This window comes from Cervus elaphus, chromosome 1 (assembly GCF_910594005.1).
Source record: "Cervus elaphus chromosome 1, mCerEla1.1, whole genome shotgun sequence".
Lineage (NCBI taxonomy): Eukaryota > Metazoa > Chordata > Mammalia > Artiodactyla > Cervidae > Cervus > Cervus elaphus.
Window position 1 is genome coordinate 94,461,342 of NC_057815.1, and position 20,773 is coordinate 94,482,114.

Genomic DNA, 20,773 nt, shown 5'->3' on the forward strand with positions numbered 1-20,773 from the left:
AAGTTTTGCTGAATTCCTATTTTAATGGGGAAAATGGAAAGAGATTAACAGGATAAAATCATTTTTTTTCTGTTAGATGTCGGATTGTTAAATGTTTCATTTAAAATCAGCTTCTGTTCAAAAATACTTAAAAGTCTCAGATCTTCCTTGTTTTCCTCTATCTTTTCACAAAATTTACATATACTAACTCTGCAGAGACCTGTTTTAGGATCTTATAACTATCTGACCAAAATATTAATGTATTATTCACTGCAGGATATGGTTTATATTGAATAAATGCACATTATTTTATTACCCTATTCCATGCATTATTAATATGAATATATTAATCATATTAGCACATATTTAATTAATACATATTTAATACACATACACTTGCCTCTGTGTAGGTATTTCCAGTGATTAACGAAAGGTACCTATAAGATGTTGATGAGCTAGAAAATTATCCAGTTATTTTTCCTTAGCTCCTACAGGTCATCACGTCAGACCAGGCCTTGCCATCATTTCTGGGAATTTCCATTTTTCTATGGGAACACTTTCAGTAACGCAGTTTTATCTTTAATAATCATTACCACTTCTGCTTCAGCTGCCCTCAGGCAGTCTTATATTTCAATATTGTTCCTTAGCATCAGGGAGAAATTCCTCTGAATCTTCTTTCCTTTATCTCATTTCCTTTCTTCTGCCAAATAAAGCAAACCAGTCCTGTCTTATCGTTCTGACTTCTAATTTCTCACTCTTCCCTAATGTTTAATTCTGACAACTCTTTTTTTTTTTCCTTTCCAACATATATCCCTTTTCCTTAAATGGTTTAAAGTCCATGTTGATTTTTTAAAAGTGTACTGTGGGCAGTTCTGATTTTGTGAAAATTTGACCCATTTGTTTATTTATGTAGATAAATGAATAGAAAGCTCAGCATTACTTAGTATGTAGTGTACACTTCCCTGGTGTCTCAGATGGTAAAGAGTCTGCCTGGACTGCAGGAGACCCAGGTTCGATTCCCTCTGGAGGAGGAAGTGGCAATCCACTCCAGTATCCTTGCCTGGAAAATCCCATGGATGGAGAAGACTGGCAGACTATAGTCCATGGGGTCGCAAACAGTTGGACATGACTGAGTGACTTCACTCTGTTTTCTTTCTTTCTATCTATACTCTGTGCCCAGAAGTATGTGAAGTATTTTGAAATAATCATTTCATTATTTTGCAGAAGCATCCTGGAAGATGGGTATAACTTTTTTTTTTTTTGGTCTGATGAGACAATTTAAGCTCAGTGAAATTAAGTTACTCAGTGTCTGTATAGGATATCAGTTAATAACATGGTTTTATAATTTTTTTATGTATTTTTGTTTGTTTATTTGGTCTATTAGTCTTTTGGTTATCTGTTAGTCCACCAATTATTAGCTGTGTGATTTTTACCAGGTAATTGTGTCTTCGTGTTTTATAAATTAGATGAGATATTGTACATGTAAACTTAGTTCTTACAAAGTGGAAATAATGAACGTAACATGACTAGTCACGCGGCCCTCAGTACTTGCAGCATGCAGGCCCTAGATCACAGACTTAGTAGTTGTGGTTCACGGGCTTAGCTGCAGCACGGCATGTGGGATCTTCCCAGACCAGGAGTTGAACCTGTGATCCCACTATTGACAAGCAGATTTTTAACCACTGAAACCACCAGGGAAGTCCCTTGAATAACTTTTTAAAATGTGGTTTCTTATTTCAGTCCCAGTAACTCATTTTCTCTTCCTGGAAATTTTATAGTTGAGATGAAAATATTAAGTGAATTATAATTTTGCACATTCAAAACACAGGGACAGATGGTATCTAGCTCTACAGTTAAACAAATCCAGATATGTTCTCCTACAACCTGACCTCTCTTACATCTGCCTTTTTCGTTTCTATTAAGTAAAGATACTCTGTTCCATACACCAAATATGTGTCTAATGAGTTGGTCTGATGTTATTGCACCACCTATGCCTTATTTCTCGCCTTCTACCCCTGCATTTAAAATAAATGCATAAGTAAGCTTTTGCTGGGAAACGTAGTGGCAACACTCAAAGCAAAATATCCATTTGCTATACATAAAGCAAGTCAGTGCACGTTTCACGATGAGATAGTATATTCAATAAACTCACTCTTAATTTAACAAGAATAGAAAGAGTGTCAATAACAGAAAATATTGTGTAGTCTCAATTTGTGAGGTTAGCTTTTAAAACGGAGACCATGATATGCATCACGGTCTATTATTGGTTACCACTTATCATAAAATATAAAGGATGCAAAGCTTTTTCATTAGGTAAGTACTTGTCACTGAAATAAAGTCTCTATAAAAGAGCCCCAGTTTTCACCTATGTATTTATAATCTTGTCTGACTTAGAACTTGCTACTGATGGTAGCTATTTTAATTTATGAAAAATAATTTTCTCAAATTTATTTTCAAAATAAACTATTTTGTAGATTTTCTAAAGCAACAGATTTTCAGTGAATAAAATTTAAAAAAATACAAATGTTAATCATTTATCTCAAAATGTGAATGAAAAATAACATTGCAAGTTATTTTTTAAATAGATGCTGATGTGATTTCAAGAGTTTGCTCCATTGGTCTCTGACTATGGAATTTATCCTAAACTGGTTGTGTTAGGGACAGACGCTGCATCTCAACATGAGCTCTCAGTGTCCACCAGCAACAGAGAATGACTGCTGACACCAAACTCTTTCCATCTGAAGGTTTATCACACTGGGCAACACAGAAAACAGGAAGGGAAGAAAAAACTTGTTTTTATTGGCATTAAGTAGGAATAGATCTTACTTGGAGACATAGACTCTTGTATAGACACAGAGTTTCCTATGTGGTGTAGTGTGCCTCTAAAACATCCATCAATTCTGCAGAAAACATTTCTTTATAGATTAAGGTAAAATATAATTCCTTAGTCAGACTTTGTTATTCTGTGCAAAAGGTCAGTCTATGGGTGGAAATGCTAGAAAATACTGCTTACGCTGCATCTCCAGCACTTCCACTTTGCAATCAATCAGCAGGTAGAGAAGCGAATGACTTTAAAAGAGGACAAAGTGGATATAAGTTCAATTCTGATTGCAGTTCACTACTTTCTGTCTTCTTTTTTTTTTTCTTGGCCATGCTCTGAAGCATGTAGGATATTACTTCCCAATCAGGAATTGAACTCATGCCTTCTGCACTGGAGTGTGACTCTTAACCACAGGACAAGTGCCAGCTCTGATTTGAATTGACTAAGTTTTCAATATCCTTGCTTGTCTCTTCCAGAATTTGTCATAAACAAGATTTCTAAATTGACCTACCTGAAAAGAGAGGTCTGCCGAGACCCCTCCTGCGGCCTTGGTATGAAGCGCGCTAACTGGCTTACGTGCTGTGCCCACTGGGTTCAGTCATGTCTGTTCTTTGTGGCTCTTTGGAGACTGTAACCTGCCAGGCTGCTCTGTCTGTGCCATTCTCCAGGCAAGAAAAATGGAGTGGGTTGCAATGCCTTCCTCCGGGGGATCTTCCCAACCCAGGGATAGGACCTGCATCTCCTGTGTCTCCTCCCTGTCAGGTGACTGAATTATATAAGATTCCGAAGTCCCTGAAGACCTTCACAATGAAATGTCTGTTCACAGCCCAGGTCCTCAACAGCAGAACCGGAATCCCCTGGCTCAGGTCAGGTTCCCCAGGGAAAGAATGACAAATGAATATTCACTAGTCAAGTCTCTGTGCAAAACTGCCCCCCAGAGTGAAAATGTGGAGACAGCCTGGGGGCATGCTTGGATAATCACATTCAATAACTATTGCATACAGTGATTTCATCTTTTGAGTGGTTTGAAATGTACCTCTACATCTTCTGACATTTTCTGAGAGTGTTGTCTCTGGCTCTGGGATGGAGAAAATCCCAGTGGCTAGGAAGCACAGAATTCTGATCCCAATGTTCAACTTATGTGAATATTGGAAGTAGAACCAACTGCAAAGCCTCCATTTTTGTGTTAAGAATAAACCCTGCTGTAATTACCGCATATTAAAAAAAATCGGATAATTTCAACATAAAGTCAAAGTGGGAATGGTTGCCAAGGCAGTGAACATCAATTTTTTAACTGACATTCTTAGTGTAGCTCTCATGCATGCTATTGCTGTTGTTAGTTAACTGCTTCTTTTACCGCGTTCCACTTTCGTTGACGCTTTATTTGACAACATGATCTCCCATTCTAGCCTGCTGTTTATTGTACAGGAGGTACTTTCTATCACAGAATCATGAAATTTCACTTTCAAACTATTTATAAGAAGCACACACATATAAATAAGCAGAAAAATGACATTATGGACACTATAATTTGATCACTCACATTAATCCATAGTTTTATCTTACCGGGTTCACTATTTTAAAGTAACACATAATTACATGTAAGCCTAATTTCCATCAGTCCAGCCTCTCTCAATCCCATTCCATCCACCTCACCTAGAGGAAATAACTATTGACTAATACAACATTTCTCTACTCTTCCAAATTTTTTAAGTTTTATTGGGGTAAGAACAATAAATATAAGATTTACCTTCTTAACAATTTTTTAAATATACAATATGCTAATGCTAATTATTGGTACAATGTTATAGAACAAATTTCTAGAATTACATCATCTTTTATAGCTGAAACTTTATACCTATTGGGCAGCAATCCCATTTTCCCTGTCTCCCTGTCCCTGACAATCCAATTTCCACTCTCTGCTTCTATGTGTTGATTATTTTATATGGTTGATATAAATGATGTCACTCATAATTGTCCTTTCATGACCGGCTTACTTCACTTGGTATATATTGTCCTTGTGGTTTACTCATATTCATTTTTTTAATCAAATGCATTTAACGCTTTGCTCTTATATATATAAATCATTTATACCTACATATGTTGCTGTTTTGTTTACTTTCTAAATCATGTCTGACTTTTTTGCGACCCCAAGGACTGTAGCCTACCAGGCTCCTCTGTCCATGGGACTTCCCAGCCAGTAATACTGGCGTGGGTTGCCATTTCCATCTCCAGTGGATCTTCCTAATTCAGGGATTGAACCCATTTCACTGAAGAGGATTCTTTACCACTGAGGCACCAGGGAAGCACTATATACATACATGAAAAGTGAAGTTGTTCAGTCGGGTTCGACCCTTTGCAACTCCATGGACTGTAGCCTACCAGGCTCCTCCATCCATGGGATTTTCCAGGCAAGAGTACCGGAGTGGGCTACCATTCCCTTCTGCAGGGGACTTTTCTGAACCAGGGATCCAACCCAGGTCCCACATTGCAGGCAGGCGCTTTGCCGTCTGAGCCAACAGGGAAGCCCCATATACATATTATATATATACATATGTATAATTGTTAGATGTGTAGTTTTAAAATTGACATGAGTGAAATTAAGATATTTATATATTTTTGTGATTGGTTATATACATATGTATATGTATAACAACCCAAGAAAAAACTCTACACATGGACATCACCAGATGGTCAACACTGAAATCAGATTGATTATATTATTTGCAACCAAAGATGGAGAAGCTCTATACCGTCAGCAAAAACAAGAGACCTGGAGCTGACTGTGGCTCAGATCATGAACACCTTATTGCCAAATTCAGACTTAAACTGAAGAAAGTAGGGAAAACCACTAGACCATTCAGGTATGACCTAAATCAAATCCCTTATGACTATACAGTGGAAGTGAGAAATAGATCTAAGGGATTAGATCTGATAGACAGAGAGCCTGATGAACTATGGACAGAGGTTCATGACATTGTACAGGAGACAGGGATCAAGACCGTCCCCATGGAAAAGAAATGCAAAAAGGCAAAAATGGTTGTCTGAGGAGGCCTTACAAATAGCTGTGAAAAGAAGAGAAGAGAAAAGCAAAGGAGAAAATGAAAGATATTCCCATTTGACTGCAGAGTTCCAAAGAATAGCCAGGAGAGATAAGAAAGCCTTCCTCAGCGATCAATGCAAAGAAATAGAGGAATACAACAGAATGGGAAAGACTAGAGATCTCTTCAAGAAAATTAGAGATACCAAGGGAACATTTCATGCAAAGATGGGATCAATAAATGACAGAAATGGTATGGACCTAACATAAGCAGAAGATATTAAGAAGAGGTGGCAAGAATACACAGAAGAACTGTACACAAAAGATCTTCATGACCCAGATAACCACGATGGTGTGATCACTCACCTAGAGCCAGACATCCTGGAATGTGAAGTCAAGTGGGCCTTAGGAAGCATCACTACGAACGAAGACAGAGGATGTGATGGAATTCCAGTTGAACTATTTCAAATCCTGAAAGATGATGCTTTGAAAGTGCTGCACTCAATATGCCAGCAAATTTGGAAAACTCAGCAGTGGCCACAGGAATGGAAAAGGTCAGTTTTCATTCCAGTCCCTAAGAAAGGCAATCCCAAAGATGGTCAAACTACCGCACAATTGCACTCATCTCACACGCTAGTAAAATAATGCTCAAAATTCTCCAAGCCAGGCTTCAGCAACAGGTGAACTGTGACCTTCCAGATGTGCAAGCTTGTTTAGAGAAGGCAGAGGAACCAGAGATCAAATTGTCAACATCCACTAGATCATCAAAAAAGCAAGAGAGTTCCAGAGAAACATCTATTTCTGCTTTATTGACTACGCCAAAGCCTTCGACTGTGTGGATCACAATAAACTGTGGAAAATTCTGAAAGAGATAGGAATACCAGACCACCTGGCCTGTCTCTTGAGGAAACTGTATGCAGGTCAGGAAGCAACAGTTAGAACTGGACATGGAACAATAGGCTGGTTCCAAATAGGAAAAGGAGTACATCAAGGCTGTATATTGTCACCCTGCTTATTTAACTTATATGCAGAGTACATCATGAGAAACGCTGGGCTGGAAGAAGTACAAGCCGGAATCAAGATTTCTGGGAGTAATATCAATAACCTCAGATATGCAGATGATACCACCCTTATGGCAGAAAGTGAAGAGGAACTAAAAAGCCTCTTGATGAAAGTGAAAGAAGAGAGTGAAAAAGTTGGCTTAAAGCTTAACATTCAGAAAACTAAGATCATGGCATCTGGTCCCATCATTTCATGGGAAATAGATGGGGAGACAGTGGAAACAGTATCAGACTTTATTTTTTGCGGCTCCAAAATCACTGCAGATGGTGATTGCAACCATGAAATTAAAAGACACTTACTCCTTGGAAGGAAAGTTATGACCAACCTAGATAGCATATTAAAAAGCAGAGACATTACTTTGCGAACAAAGGTCTCTCTAGTCAAGGTTATGATTTTTCCCGTGGTCATGTATGGATGTGAGAGTTGGACTGTGAAGAAAGCTAAGCGCCGAAGAATTGATTCTTTTGAACTGTGGTGTTGGAGAAGACTCTTGAGAGTCCCTTGGATTGCAAGGAGATCCAACCAGTCCATCCTAAAGGAGATCAGTCTTAGGTGTTCACTGGAAGGACTGATGTTTAAGCTGAAACTCCAGTACTTTGGCCACCTCATGTGAAGAGTTGACTCATTGGAAAAGACCCTAATGCTGGGAGGGATTGGGGGCAGGAGGCGAAGGGGACGACAGAGGATGAGATGGTTGGATGGCATCACCGACTCAATGGACATGGGTTTGAATAAACTCCGGGAGTTGGTGATGGACAGGGAGGCCTGGTGTGCTGCACTCCATTGGGTCGCAAAGATTCAGACAGGATTGAGTGACTGAACTGAACTGAACTGTAGCCCTGCTGGCTCAGTGGTAAGAATCCACCAGCCAATGCAGGATGCTTGGGTTCAGTCCCTGAATTGGAAATATCCCCTGTAGAAAGAAAATGGCAGGGCACTCCAGTATTTTTGCCTGGAAAATCCCATGGGCAGAAGATACTGGGAGACTACAGTCTATGGGATCACAGTAGAGTCAAATATGAATTTGCTACTAAACAACAACAACAACAATACCTCAAACAGCTTTTCATAACGTCATGTAAGTTAAACTTTGGTAGCTGAAAGGAGGCACTAAAAATGAATTTACAGTACCGAGATACTAGATTTGTGCATGCATATTTATGCAGCTCTTAATAATTAGTTCTGCTGCAGCTACAGAATGAGAGACCCTGTAGTTGTTCTTTCCTCGCTCCTAACTTTCACAGGTATTCTCAGACTTTGCTTCATGACTATATCCTGTGTTTCCTGTCTTCCCTAACCACCAACAAGGTTTTGTTATAATGGTTTGGGCATGAATGTTTTGGAACCACTTGAGCACTCAAGTAAGCATAACTTGGGATTACAGGTGATAATGTCCCACAGGGTAAGCTTTGACTAATAAAAATGAGAGCTGGCAGACAAATTCCCTTTTCTGTCTTGGTTCCTTGAAAACTGGTGCTTGGTTGAAGTGCTTGCCTATTTGTTTCAACAAATTATTTTTTTGAAAAAGTATATTTTTTATTAGGTTTCTTTATGTCTGAAAGCTTTATTTTTTGTGATATATATTTGGTTAGATGCAAGATATCAATGAGTTCAAAAAGGTTGATAATTTAATAGGTAAAATGCTGCAAAAAATAATAAAACTTTTAGTAATCAAACAAAATGTCAACATAACTGTGGCAAGGAAGATGATCTGACTAACAACCATCCAAAATTGATTCCAACATAAAGCCACCTTACTATCAGGTTATTCTTTCTTGTTCAAAAACTATAAAAATACTTTTCTAACATATATTTTATTTTAGATTTTATTTATTTTCTTTTTTTTTCTTTTATTTTTATTAGTTGGAGGCTAATTACTTTACAATATTGTAGTGGTTTTTGCCATACATTGACATGAATCAGCCATGGATTTACATGTGTTCCCCATCCCGATCCCTCCCTCCCACCTCCCTCCCTATCCCATCCCTGGGGGTCTTCCCATTGTGTATTACTTATATTAGTGTGTTTTCTTTGAACAATTAATGGCTTTTAAATTAGGGAAAATTGGGTACTTGGAGTTGGAATGAAAAGGATTAAGATTTCTCTATTGATATTAATGGAATTTTTTAACAATTTACAACCTCTTCACTTAGCAGGATTTAATTCTTAAATGAAGATAGCTGTAGTTTTAAATTTGCATTAATCTGAATGACTGACATGGGTTATCCAGGAATCTCTTCAATGCATCCTTCACGTCCTTGTTCCTTAGGCTGTAAATGAGGGGGTTCAGCATTGGAATCACCAGGGTGTAGAAGACCGAGGCCATCTTATCAGTATCTAATGAGTGGTTGGTCCTTGGTTGCAAATACATGAAGAGAAGAGTCCCATAGAACACAGTGACAGCCACTATGTGAGAAGCACAGGTGGAAAAGGCTTTTTGTCGCCCTTCTGAAGAGCGTATCCTCAAAATGGCAAGGATGATGTTGAAGTAGGATGTCAGAACAATAATCATAGAGAAAAACAAATTGGTCCCCGAAAAGGTAAATACTGCTATTTCTGGAATGTAGGTATCAGAACAGGACAATGCTAACAAAGGGACATTGTCACAGTAAAAGTGGTTGATCACATTGGACGAACAGTAAGACACAGAAAACACACAGGAGGAGACCGTCAGTGCTGTGGTCAGACTGTAGACATAAGTAAGGGCCACCAGAAGGAGGCAGATCCGTGGACAAACCACCACCAGATAGAGCAGGGGGTTGCAAACAGCCACGTAGCGGTCATAGGCCATGGCAGCCAGCATGAAAATCTCAGCCACAACAAAAACTATGAATCCACCTAGCTGGGCTGCACATGCATAGTAAGATATGGTTTTCTTTGTAACCAAGAAGTTAACCAACATCTTGGGGGCAATGACAGAAGAATTGCCCAAATTGATGATAGCCAAGTACTTGAGGAAAAAGTACATGGGGGTTTGAAGCTGAGAGTCCACGCTGGTGAGGATGACGATTCCCAGGTTCCCTGCCAGGGTCAGTCCATAGATGACCAGAAACACACAGAAAAGAGGAATCTGGAGTTCTGCAAGATCTGAGATTCCCATTAGAATGAATTCAGTCACTTGAGTGCGATTCCGTGGAGCCATGCATTTGGCTGATTTCTGCTTAGTGGGGAAAATGGAAAGTGATTAAGAGCCTGTAAAATGGTTTCTGTTTTTGTTACTTGCCATATTGTTAAGTGTTTCACTTAAAATCAGTTCACTTCTGTTGACAAACACTTGAAAGTTTCAGAACTTTCTTAATCGTCTTTTCTCTCCATCTTTTCATCAAATTCAGCAATACAAATTCTCCAGAGTTCCATTTCAGGATCTTAGAACTGTTTGAGCAAGTAATTAATGTGTTTATGTACTATAGAATATTGTTTATATTGGATAAACATACATAAATTGCATGATGAGATGCATTTATATTTACATGCATATGTACATTATATTAATATATCATGCAAATATGCTGCATGTATATGTATGTTGGAGAAGCAAATGGCACTCCAGTAATCTCACCTGAGAATCTGTGGAAAGAGGAGCCTGGCAGTTTACAGTCCATAGAGTTGCAGAGAGTCAGACATGACTGAAGTGACTTAGTACACGTGAAAATATACTGCATCTATATATGTGTAGGTATTTATTTATGTACACATCATGCCTCTCTGTGTGTCTGTGTTTCTTGGAATAAAAGAGAGGTACCTATAAGAAGTTGATGAGCTAGAGTGACATCTAGTTATTTTTTTCTTAGCTGCTACAGACCCTCACGCCCTCTCATACATTGTCATCATACTGGTTATTTTAGTATTTCTGTGGAAAACGTGTTCAATAGCCTGTTTTTTCCTTAACAATAATTACAATACACCTCAGATTCAGCTGCCCACAAGCAAATTTACACTCTGCTACTGTTCATTCTTAGTATCATTCAGACGTTCTGAATCTGCTTTTTGAAAATCACATTTCCTTTCTTTTGTAAAGTAAATTGCTCTTGTCTAGTCTGTCTTTTAACAGCTCAGACTTTTTATTTTGTTCTGGCAACCCTTTCTTTCTTTTCCTATTTAAAGAAAAGCTGTATGCTTTTCCTTTAAATAACTTAAGGCCCGTTATTATTTTTTAAGTACATAATGTATAGTTTTGATTTGTTAAAGGTTGATTGGTTTATTTGCTTCTATACAGAAATCATAGAGTCTAACATTATTTAATAGTACTGTAGTCCACACCCAGCACATACAGAGGCACTTTGAATAATGATTTCTTTGTTCGGCAGGAGTGTCCCAGAATGTGTATATCACTAATTATTTCTATGTCTGATGAGAAAATTTAGGCTCAGTGAGATTCAGTTACTCAAAGAGCCTCGTGTGTGTGTGCGTGTGTGTGTGTGCGCGCGTGCATGCGTGCACGCATGTATATTCAGTTTCTCAGTTGTGTCCAGATCTTTGTGACTCTATGGACTGAAGCCCACCAGGCTTCTCTGTCTGTGGAACTTTCCTGGTGTGAATCCTGGAGTAGGTTGCCATTTCCGCCTCCAGGGGATCTTCCCAACCAGGGCACAGAACCTGTATATCCTGAGTCTCCTGCATTGCAGGTGGATTCTTTTCCAGCGAGCCACCGGAGAAGCCCAAGAGCCTTTAGGGGGTATTTATCAGTGGTATGCTCTTATGATGTTTTGGGTGTGGTTTTTTTGTTTGTTTAGTTGGTGGTTAGTAGTTAGTGCACTAACTAATGAAAAAGTAGAAGTCACTCCGTCATGACCAACTCTTTGCAGCCCCATGGACTGTAGCCTGCCAGGATCGTCTCTCCAAGTGATTCTCCAGGCAGGAATGCTGGAGTGAGTAGCCTTTCCCTTCTCCGTTGTGTCGGCAGACAGATTCATTACCACTGCGCCACTTGGGAAGTGCCTAAGATATCTATTCCATACGTCAACCTGCACCCAGATCTCCTGCATTGCAGGCGGACTCTTTACCATCTGAGCTACCAGGGGAACACTTTACTAATAGCCATATGATTTTCCAAGTATTTATAGTCTGGTGTGGGATGGATTAAATGAGACAGTGTACATATGTGTGTTATTTAGCACAAAGCCTTGTGACAATGAAAGCAAAATAATTTGTACCAGAAATTATTGATATGAACATGTTTTGAACGATTTTTTAAATGCAGTTTTTTATTTCAGTTCCAGTAACTCATTCTACCTTACTGAGAGTTTTCGTAGTTGAGCTAGAAATAGCAAGTGAATTATAATTTTGCATATATAAAACACTGGGACACATGATATCTAACTATATATTTAGCAACAACAACAACAAAAGCCCAATGTACTCTCCCTCAACCTGATTCTGTCTTAAATCTGTGATGTTTTTGTTGTTGTTGATCGTTTCTCTTATGAATACCTAGCCTGCATCCGCTGTGTTGGCAGGCAGATTCATCACCACTGCACCACTTGGGAAGCGCCTAAGGATATCTATTCCATGCATCAACTCTACGTTTGATGAGCTGATCCAATGGTGTTGCAACAACTGTCCCTTATTTCTTGCCTTCTAACACTGCATCTAAAATAGATGCATAAGTAAGTTCTTGATGGAAAACATAGGGGCAACACTCACTCTAATCAAAGTATTTGTTTGCTATACGTATAGTAACTCAGTGCATGTTTCCCAGAGAGATAACATATATAATAAGTCTATTCTTAATTTAACAAAAAAAAAAAATTAACAACAATTATTGTCTATTCTGAATGTGTGTAATCAGCTTTTTAAAAGGAGAATATTTTTATGTAGGAGAGAATTGTATAAGGAGAGAATCTTATATTTCAAAGACATTTAAGTTTCTTATCTAGTGTAATATGTCCTCTAAAATATTCACTAATTTCACCAGTTCTATGGCAGAAAACATTCCCTTATAGTTCAAAGTAAAATATACTTATTTAAAGGACTATTCATTATTCTGTACAAACGCTCAGAGTTTAATGTATCAGTAGGGGTTGGTTATTCAGTTGTGTCCAACTCTCTGATCCCAGGGACTGTAGACCACCAGGCTTCTCTGTCCATGGGGTTCTCCAGACAAGAATATTGGAGTAGGTTGCCATTTCCTTCTCCATAATCTATCAATAGGGTTTTAAAAATCATTGTACTTACATGTATCACCAGCACTTCCACTTAGCAATCAGTGGGCAGAGACGTGAGCGACTCAGCAAGAGAATGGACCAGACATCATCAGTTCTGAGTTTAATTTGAACTGATGAAGTTTCTAGTATCCTTGCTCTCCTCTTCTGGAATTTGAAATAAATAAGGTATTTGATTTTACCTACCTGAGCAGAGTGATCTGCCTAGACCTGCTCGTGAGGCTTTTGCATGAAGTCTGCTAACTGGTTATACAAGTGCTTGGAGTCTCTGAAGACCTTCACACTGAGATCTGTGTCATGGCCCTAGTCCTTAGACAGGAGAATCACAATTCCCAGTACAGATCAGGTCCCCCAGGGAAGTAAAGAAAAACAAACTTTTATTAGTCAAGCCTCTATGCAAAAATGTCACGCAAGATGCAAATCTGTAGATAGCCAGGGAGTACTCTTGAAAACCATTGATTAACTATTGCATCCATTGAGTCCACCCTTTTTGTTTTGAATTTTACCCCTACATTGTTTGGAATTGTTGTGTCTGGCTCTTGAATGGAGAAAAGCACAAGATTCTGGCTCCAATGTTGAATTTTAATGTACATATTGGAAATAGAACCAAATATAAAGCCTCCATTCTTGTGTCAAGATAAACCCTGGTGTATTTACAAGAACCAGATGATGTACAACATAAAGGCAAAAGTCTTGCTATGTGTGCTTACTTGCTTCCATTTTTACAATTGTGAATGTAAAAAGGCACTTTAACTACCTCGTAACAAAGCTAGTATGTAGTTGTATACTTTTCACAATAACATTTCAATATTGAAAGAGCTACATTTATTCATATCTGTGGATTTTAAAATATGAAAACATGATAAAGAATATAACAAAAAATAAACTTTAAAATAAACCACTTTAGTTGACATGGTATTTTAACATGATTAATTTAGCAAACAACTGAATGTAATAACTTGTAATGTAATCTCATTTTAGGGAAAGATTTTTACCTTAGACTCTGTATATAAGGAGATAGTCCTATTAAAACTAAATCCGGTGACCAAAGTATTGGAGCTTCAGCTTCAGAATCAGTCCTTCCAATGAATATTCAGGCCTGCTTTCCTTTAGGATTGACTGGTTTAATCTCCTTGCTGTCCAAGGGGCTCTCAAGAGTCTTCTACAACTTATTTAAATGCATATAAGCGTTTAATTCTCACACAGTAAATTGGTAGATTTCAGTGTCATAGTTCATGTTAATACCTTCCTTTTCTTTTTTTTTTTTTTCATTTATTTTTATTAGTTGGAGGCTAATTACTTCACAGCATTGCAGTGGGTTTTGTCATACATTGACATGAATCAGTCATGGAGTTACATGTATTCCCCATCCTGATCCTCCCTCCCACCTCCCTCTCCACCTGATTCCTCTGTGCGGGGAGCGGCTTGAAAGAGCTGACTCTGGGAGCTGCCTTGATTGATTCTCAAGGGTCTGTTCGCGGACATAGCTCTCTGTCCCGCCACCCCTCTGGAATTTATTATCCAAGTTAAATCTTAACAGAACATTAGTAAGCCTTGAATGCACACACGACGCGGATAGATAGCTTTGCATGACTGCCCTTAAGATAAATAGGATGCCTTTCTTATCCCTTGGCGTTATCAGAGAGCTCTGGCGATTGTTATCTTGAAGATGATGTACATGGGGAAGAATTTTCTTTGGGATGCCTCTCTTCTTGGTTTAGTATAAATGTAACCCTGAGAAATAAAGAATCATCACTGACTGCAGCGATCCTCTCGACCCCATCTGTTCTGTGTCTTTATTTCTTAGCCTAAAGGAACGCGTCGTGCTGCTCGTTGAAATCTTCCGGCTGGCCCGGCACCTCTGGGTCTTCCCAGTGCACCAGGCCTGACCACTTGTCTCATGCATCCCACCTGGGCTGGTGATCTGTTTCACTATAGATAATATACATGCTGTTCTCTCAAAACATCCCACCCTTGCCTTCTCCCACAGAGTTCAAAAGTCTGTTCTGTACATCTCTGTCTCTTTTTCTGTTTTGCATATAGGGCTATCATTACCATCTTTCTAAATTCCATATATATGTGTTAGTATGCTGTAATGTTCTTTATCTTCCTGGCTTACTTCACTCTGTATAATGGGCTCCAGTTTCATCCATCTCATTAGAACTGATTCAAATGAATTCTTTTTAATGGCTGAGTATTATTACATAGTGTATATGTACCACAGCTTCCTTATCCATTCGTCTGCTGATGGGCATCTAGGTTGCTTCCATGTCCTGGCTATTATAAACAGTGCTGCGATGAACATTGGGGTGCACGTGTCTCTTTCAGATCTGGTTTCCTCGGTGTGTATGCCCAGGAGTGGGATTGCTGGGTCATATGGCAGTTCTATTTCCAGTTTTTTGAGAAATCTCCACGCTGTTCTCCATAGTGGCTGTACTAGTTTGCATTCCCACCAACAGTATAAGAGGATTCCCTTTTCTCCACACCCTCTCCAGCATTTATTGCTTGTAGCCTTTTGGATAGCAGCCATCCTGACTGACATGTAATGGTACCTCATTGTGGTTTTGATTTGCATTTCTCTGATAATGAGTGATGTTGAGCATCTTTTCATGTGTTTGTTAGCCATCTGTATGTCTTCTTTGGAGAAATGTCTGTTTAGTTCTTTGGCCCATTTTTTGCTTGGGTCATTTGTTTTTCTGGAATTGAGCTTCAGGATTTGCTTGTATATTTTTGAGATTAATCCTTTGTCTGTTGCTTCATTTGCTATTATTTTCTCCCAATCTGAGGGCTGTCTTTTCACCTTGCTTATAGTTTCCTTTGTTGTGCAAAAGCTTTTAAGTTTCATTAGGTCCCATTTGTTTATTTTTGCTTTTGTTTCCAATATTCTGGGAGGTGGGTCATAGAGGATCCTGCTGTGATTTATGTCGGAGAGTGTTTTGCCTATGTTCTTCTCTAGGAGTTTTATAGTTTCTGGTCTTACCTTTAGATCTTTAATCCATTTTGAGTTTATTTTTGTGTATGGTGTTAGAAAGTGTTCTAGTTTCATTCTTTTACAAGCGGTTGACCAGTTTTCCCAGCACCACTTGTTAAAGAGGTTGTCTTTTTTCCATTGTATATCCTTGCCTCCTTTGTCAAAGATAAGGTGTCCATAGGTTCGTGGATTTATCTCTGGGCTTTCTATTCTGTTCCATTGATCTATATTTCTGTCTTTGTGCCAGTACCATACTGTCTTGATGACTGTGGCTTTGTAGTAGAGTCTGAAGTCAGGCAGGTTGATTCCTCCAGTTCCATTCTTCTTTCTCAAGATTACTTTGGCTATTTGAGGTTTTTTGTATTTCCATACAAATTGTGAAATTATTTGTTCTAGTTCTGTTCCTTTTCATGTGACTCTTGTGCTTGGAGAAAAAGCGCTGATTCCAATAATATAACAATGTTTTAAAGTGTCCTAACATTTCAGAGATACTTATTGTGGGATTAATAGAGTAATTTTGTGATATTATTTTGTCAGATTATCACCTATTCATCTTTCACTACTTTCTATATTGTAGCTTGTTTACTGCTGTTTCTATGCTTTATTTCAGGAAGTATTTTGGAGGATATTCTGGCTTATTAATGAGAATTTTCTTCTGCCTGATGTATAATTTCCATTCAATTTTTTAATGACTTTATAAAAAGAAGTAATAGGTTCACAGCAAAATTAAGAGGGAGGTATAGATATTTTACATGCATGCCCCTTATTAATATTCTCCATCAAAGTGGTAAATTTTTTACATATGATAAGCCCACTTTGACACATCATAATCACTCAAAGTCCATTATTTACATTAGACTTCATTCTTGGGGCTGTATGGCATATGAGTTTCAAGAATACATATAATGACATGAATCCATAATCATATTCTTATATAGAATTGTTTTCAATGTCCTAAAAGTCCTCTGTACTCTCTTTATCCTCCTGCTCCCAAACCTCTGGCAACCATTGATCATCTTATTCTTTGTGTTCTCTGATTGTCATGTTTATAGGTTTTCTCTTCTTTAATAATAACCTAACAGGTGTGAGGTGATATGCAATTGCATTTGATTTGCATTTGATAAAATTTCTGTGCTACCCAAGGCAATAAAAAATTTAATGCAATGCTTATCAAATAAAATTGGTATTTTTTAAAATAGAAAAAAAATTCTAAATTTTATGTGATGCCAAAGAAGATTTCAAATATCCAAAGAAATCTTGTGCAAAGGTACAAAGCTGGTGTCATCACGCATCTTGGTTTCAAAAATGGATTACAAAGCTACAGTACTTGAACCGTACAGTAAGGGCATTAAAAACAGACATGTAGACAATGGGGCAGAATAAGGAGCCCACAGATCAACTCACGTATATGTAATCAGCTGATCTTCAACAAGGGTGTCAACAGAAGACAGTGGGAAAAGGACAATCACTTCAACAAGCTGCGTTGGCAAAACGGGATATCCACATGCAAAACAACAAAACTCAACCGTCATCTTAAACCAAGAACAAAAGTCAACTTAAAGATTAAACATAATACATGACACTATAAAACTCTCAGAAGAAATATAAAGGAAAATCCTCATGACATTAGATTAGTGATAATTTAATAGATATCACATCACAAGCACAAGCACAAAAGAAAAATTGGATAAGTGTGAATACATCGCACTAAAAGCATATACAGCAAAGAAAACAATCAACAGAGTAAGGAGGCCTCCTACAGAGTGGGAGAAAATGTTTGCAAACCACTTGAACAGAATCTTCTCCAAGGAAGACACACAAATGGACAACAGGTCAATATGAAAAAGTACATAAAACCACTAGTTATTAGGGAAATGCAAATATAAAGCATTATTATAAATCAGAGGCTGAAAGACTTTATTTATTCAACAAATATTACTAGGTCATGAATTATTCCAAGACTGTTTTCTTTATCATTGAGTGAATCATCATGTTGCTATTTTAAATCAGATCATAATTGGAGTGTATTCCCCTTGGAGACTCTCTTGTGGTTTGATCAGCACTTGAGTAGGTAGATATAAGCAGTTTGAGTTAATTACATCCAGAGTACATCAAAAGCTGCTTTTTCCAATCCACAGGTAAGAGAAAGTTTCAGGCCTTTGCTGAGTACTTCATGAGTTTGGACCTAACAATATCAGATACGTTGTGTAATCCTTTCATTAATAGCTGTTGTCTCTCATATAGATGAATAAATACAGCAAAGAGAATAAAGTATTAAATTTCTGTTGGTTAATCATTGTTGTCATAGTTTAGTTACAAATTTTTACAAGTGACTTTAATTGTGACTCAGCTTGTCTAGTTGACAATTCACTGGATCCACAGTAAACAATATCTAAACAAGTATAATTTGGGAAAAATGGTTTTGATTTGTATTTTTTTTTTTTTTCAGAAAAATTCTTTACATTTTCAACACAGGTCTTAAGACAGTTGAAAATCAAAGACTTTAGATATCCAAAAGTAATAAATATGACTGATTATTTAGTAAAAGAAAAAACACAATGTAATGCAAAATAATGGAGAAAAACATTTGAATGAAATATGTTGTCATATAATAATTTAATCATGGCCCATCACCTTAAAAAAAAAAATCTTCATTATTCTTTTGGATACACCTAAGAAGGGCTAAAAGAGTTAGAAAGAATTTGGGAATAGCTCATAAATTATTACAGTCTGAGAGGCTGCTACTCTGTAGGAGCAGCCTAATTTAGCATTATCTATTTAACATCATTTTGAATATTCATTTTTATTAGTGTACTTTATGTTACAATTTTTGTAAATCAGTTTTGATTTACTCCACTTTTTAAAATCAATTTTAATGATTTCACTCTATAGATAAATTATAACAAATCATTTTACACAGTTACTGAAAGTAACTAGAAAGCTCATATCCTATTCCAGGTATCTGCACATGGATACACTAGGCCATGTTACTGTATGGGAGAAGGAAATTGACTTTAACCAATGATTTGGAGTTTTAAGCTAGCTTAATACGGAAACAACTAATAGGATTCGGTGGTAAACTAGCTGGTTTATCTCATGGACCTAGACGCGTGGATCTGCCCGTGAGTGAGGAACACACGTATTTTCCCCTTTGAGTCTTCAGTGAGCGGCATGAACGCTTGACCCGCTGTCTTGTCACCATGTTCTGATCCAGACTGGGAAATCACACTCTGGCAAAAAATAAATATGAAGACACAAATCACATTCCATTGAGTCACAAAGTTATTCACTCTTTTGGCAGGAAATGAATTGCAAGTTTTGAAAAATCTTTGCGTTTGTTCCATGAGGTATCAAGATGAAGAATGTCACCGAAGTAACATCCTTTATACTGAAAGGCTTCACAGACAATCTTGAATTGCAAATCATCTTATTCTTCTTGTTTCTAGCAATTTACCTCTTCACGCTGATTGGAAATTTAGGACTGATTGTGTTAGTCATTGGGGATTGCCGGCTCCACAGCCCCATGTACTATTTTCTGAGTGTGCTTTCATCTGTGGATGCCTGCTATTCCTCAGTAGTTACCCCCAAAATGTTAGTAGATCTTATGTCAAAGAACAAAGCCATTTCCTACCTTGAATGTGCAGCACAGATGTTTCTTGCTGTTACTTTTGGGACCACAGAATGCTTTATCTTGGCTGCAATGGCGTATGATCGCTATGTGGCCATCTACACCCCCCTCCTGTATTCAGGCAGCATGGGACCCAGGGTCTATGTGCCACTCACCATTGCTTCCTGTGTTGGTGGCGTCTTGCATGCTTCTGTACACACAGTGGCTACTTTCAGCCTCTCCTTCTGTGCCTCCAATGAAATCAAGCATGTCTTCTGTGACATCCCTCCCCTCCTCGCTATTTCTTGCTCTGACACTCACACAAACCAGCTTCTGCTCTTCTACTTCGTGGGCTCCATTGAGATAGTCACTGTCCTGAGTGTCCTGATCTCATATGGTTTCATTCTGTTGGCCATTCTAAGGATGCCGTCTGCTGTAGGGAGAAGGAAAGTCTTTTCTACATGTGGTTCTCACTTAACTGGAGTGTCCATTTGTCATGGTACTGTTCTTTTCATGTATGTGAGGCCAAGTTCCAATTATGCCACAGATCATGATATGATTATGTCTATAATTTATAGCATTGTGATTCCAATGCTGAATCCCATCATCTATAGTTTAAGGAACAAAGATGTAGAAGAGGCGATGAAGAGAGTGTTTGCAAAAAAATGGTTTATCAGTAAAGTACATTTTCACAGTATAAATTAAGTAAAAATATCAAGAGTGATGTTATGTACCATAATACCAAGAAGATATGATGAAATTGCTTTGTTTTACCTTATTAATGCATTTCTCTTCTTCCTGGGTATTTTAATATAAACATCATAGCTAACCTTCTATCTATGTTATTTTTATATGCAGAAAAATTGTATCATCCATTTGCACCTTAGTATTATCCTATTGATAGAGTTGTCCACATACACACTCACACAAACACACATGCACACACACCTATAAATGTTTGTATGTGAAAACATGCTGATTGATATAACACAAACACACAGGCATACGTAGATGTAACTTTTCTTCAGCATATTATGCATTCTTTTCTTCTTTCATCTTGATATAACTTGAATGTATAGTCTCTGTTGCGTTCCTTTAAGGGACCAGAACCTGGTGGTCTGGAGTCTACGAT

General features: G+C 37.8%; 2 protein-coding genes across 2 annotated transcripts; one reads left to right on the forward strand and one right to left on the reverse strand.

The window, feature by feature from the left end:
* Positions 1–9,090: 9,090 nt before the first annotated feature.
* On the reverse strand, positions 9,091–10,044 carry LOC122700165 (olfactory receptor 8J2-like). The gene has a single exon (XM_043912843.1). It carries the CDS (start codon positions 10,042–10,044, stop codon positions 9,091–9,093), a length of 954 nt encoding a protein of 317 aa, XP_043768778.1.
* A 9,226-nt stretch (positions 10,045–19,270) lies between these two features.
* Positions 19,271–20,346, forward strand: LOC122703171 (olfactory receptor 5T2-like). The gene has a single exon (XM_043917231.1). The coding sequence runs from the start codon at positions 19,390–19,392 to the stop codon at positions 20,344–20,346; it is 957 nt and encodes a 318-aa protein (XP_043773166.1). The 5' UTR covers positions 19,271–19,389.
* Positions 20,347–20,773: the final 427 nt, after the last annotated feature.